Genomic DNA, 1,376 nt, shown 5'->3' with positions numbered 1-1,376 from the left:
CACCCGTACGTCCTCGTTCTCAAGGTAACGGACACCCGTACGTCCTCGTTCTCATGGTAACGGACACCCGTACGTCCTTGTTCTCAAGGTAACGGACACCCGTACGTCCTCCGAATGCCCTCACATAATCACACAATCACATAATTTATTCGCTTTATCAATGCAGCAGCGGTTGTTTCCTCCCCTCGTCTCTTGCTTCCTTGTTTCCTCTAATGTTTCCTCTCCCCTCGTCTCTTGCTTCCTTGTTTCCTCTCATGTTTCCTCTCCCCTCGTCTCTTGCTTCCTTGTTTCCTCTCATGTTTCCTCTCCCCTCGTCTCTTGCTTCCTTGTTTCCTCTCATGTTTCCTCCCCTCGTCTCTTGCTTCCATTGTTTCCGCTCCCGGACTGAACTACATTGCTGGAGTACATGTACTCAGTTACATTTTTCCTCCAGACTGCAGGTCTGAACACGACGGATAAGGAGATGGAGGTGCTGACGCTGAGGAACGTGAGCGTGGCCGATGCCGGAGAGTACACCTGCTTGGCGGGGAACTCCATCGGCGTCTCTCACCACTCGGCGTGGCTCACCGTCGTCGACGGTACGCCACCGTTAAGGCTTTCACCTTTCACCTTTGCTCTTTACCAGCCTTTTCTTTTTGCCTCATAAAGGTTAAAAACAGGAATTGCTGTGTCCCTAGGATCCTATCCTGGGGGGGCGGGGGGGCACCATGTCCTATGTAACTACATGTTTATTGAAAAGGCACGCGTTATACCCACCGGTGGCGGTCCAACCGCGGTTGCAGGGGCTCTGTGTGTGTGTGTGTGTGTGTGTGTGTGTGTGTGTGTGTGTGTGTGTGTGTGTGTGTGTGTGTGTGTGTGTGTGTGTGTGTGTGTGTGTGTGTGTGCGTGCGTGTTTGCGTGTGCGTGTGCGTGTGTGTGTGGGACCTGGAGCTCACCACCAGGGTTTCAGTTTGACTGAGTTTGTTGAGATAATTAAATGGTATTGACAGTATTTAGAAGCGGGCTGGCTGCTAGTTAGCTAACGCTAGCTACATAAATAAGCCGGACAGAGTTGTCCCTCATCTGGTAATAGTTTCCCATATAATAATGGTGGTCCTTCTGTCCCAGACCTGCCGCCCGCCCCGCTGCCCTCCCAGACGTACCTGGAGATCTTCATCTACTGCCTTGGCTTCTTCATCGTCATCATCCTCACCGCCACGGCCGCCGTCTGCCGACTCTGCTGCGCGCCGAAGAAGACCGACTTCAGTGGACAGCTGGCCGTGCAGAAACTGGCAAAGAGCCTTCCTCTGAGGAGACAGGTCTCCACCAGACTCCATGTAAATAATCACTACTTTTAGTGTGTATAGAGCAGCATATCTCCACCAGACTCCATGTAA

At 52.3% G+C, this 1,376-nt stretch overlaps 1 protein-coding gene across 1 annotated transcript in view; it reads left to right on the top strand.

The window, feature by feature from the left end:
- The first annotated feature begins 65 nt into the window (after positions 1 to 65).
- LOC117959757 (fibroblast growth factor receptor 1-A-like) overlaps positions 66 to 1,376 on the top strand; it is a 2,292-nt gene continuing 981 nt past the window's right edge. The window contains exons 1-3 of the mRNA XM_034897036.1: positions 66 to 88; positions 434 to 578; positions 1,108 to 1,298. Of these exons, the coding sequence (XP_034752927.1) occupies positions 464 to 578; positions 1,108 to 1,298 (306 nt within the window). The 5' untranslated portion in view covers positions 66 to 88; positions 434 to 463. The remainder of the gene's footprint in view (positions 89 to 433; positions 579 to 1,107; positions 1,299 to 1,376) is intronic.

Source organism: Etheostoma cragini, chromosome 16 (genome assembly GCF_013103735.1).
Source record: "Etheostoma cragini isolate CJK2018 chromosome 16, CSU_Ecrag_1.0, whole genome shotgun sequence".
NCBI lineage: Eukaryota > Metazoa > Chordata > Actinopteri > Perciformes > Percidae > Etheostoma > Etheostoma cragini.
The sequence above is the reverse complement of the archived record's forward strand: the minus strand, read 5'-3'. Positions and strand labels throughout refer to the sequence as shown.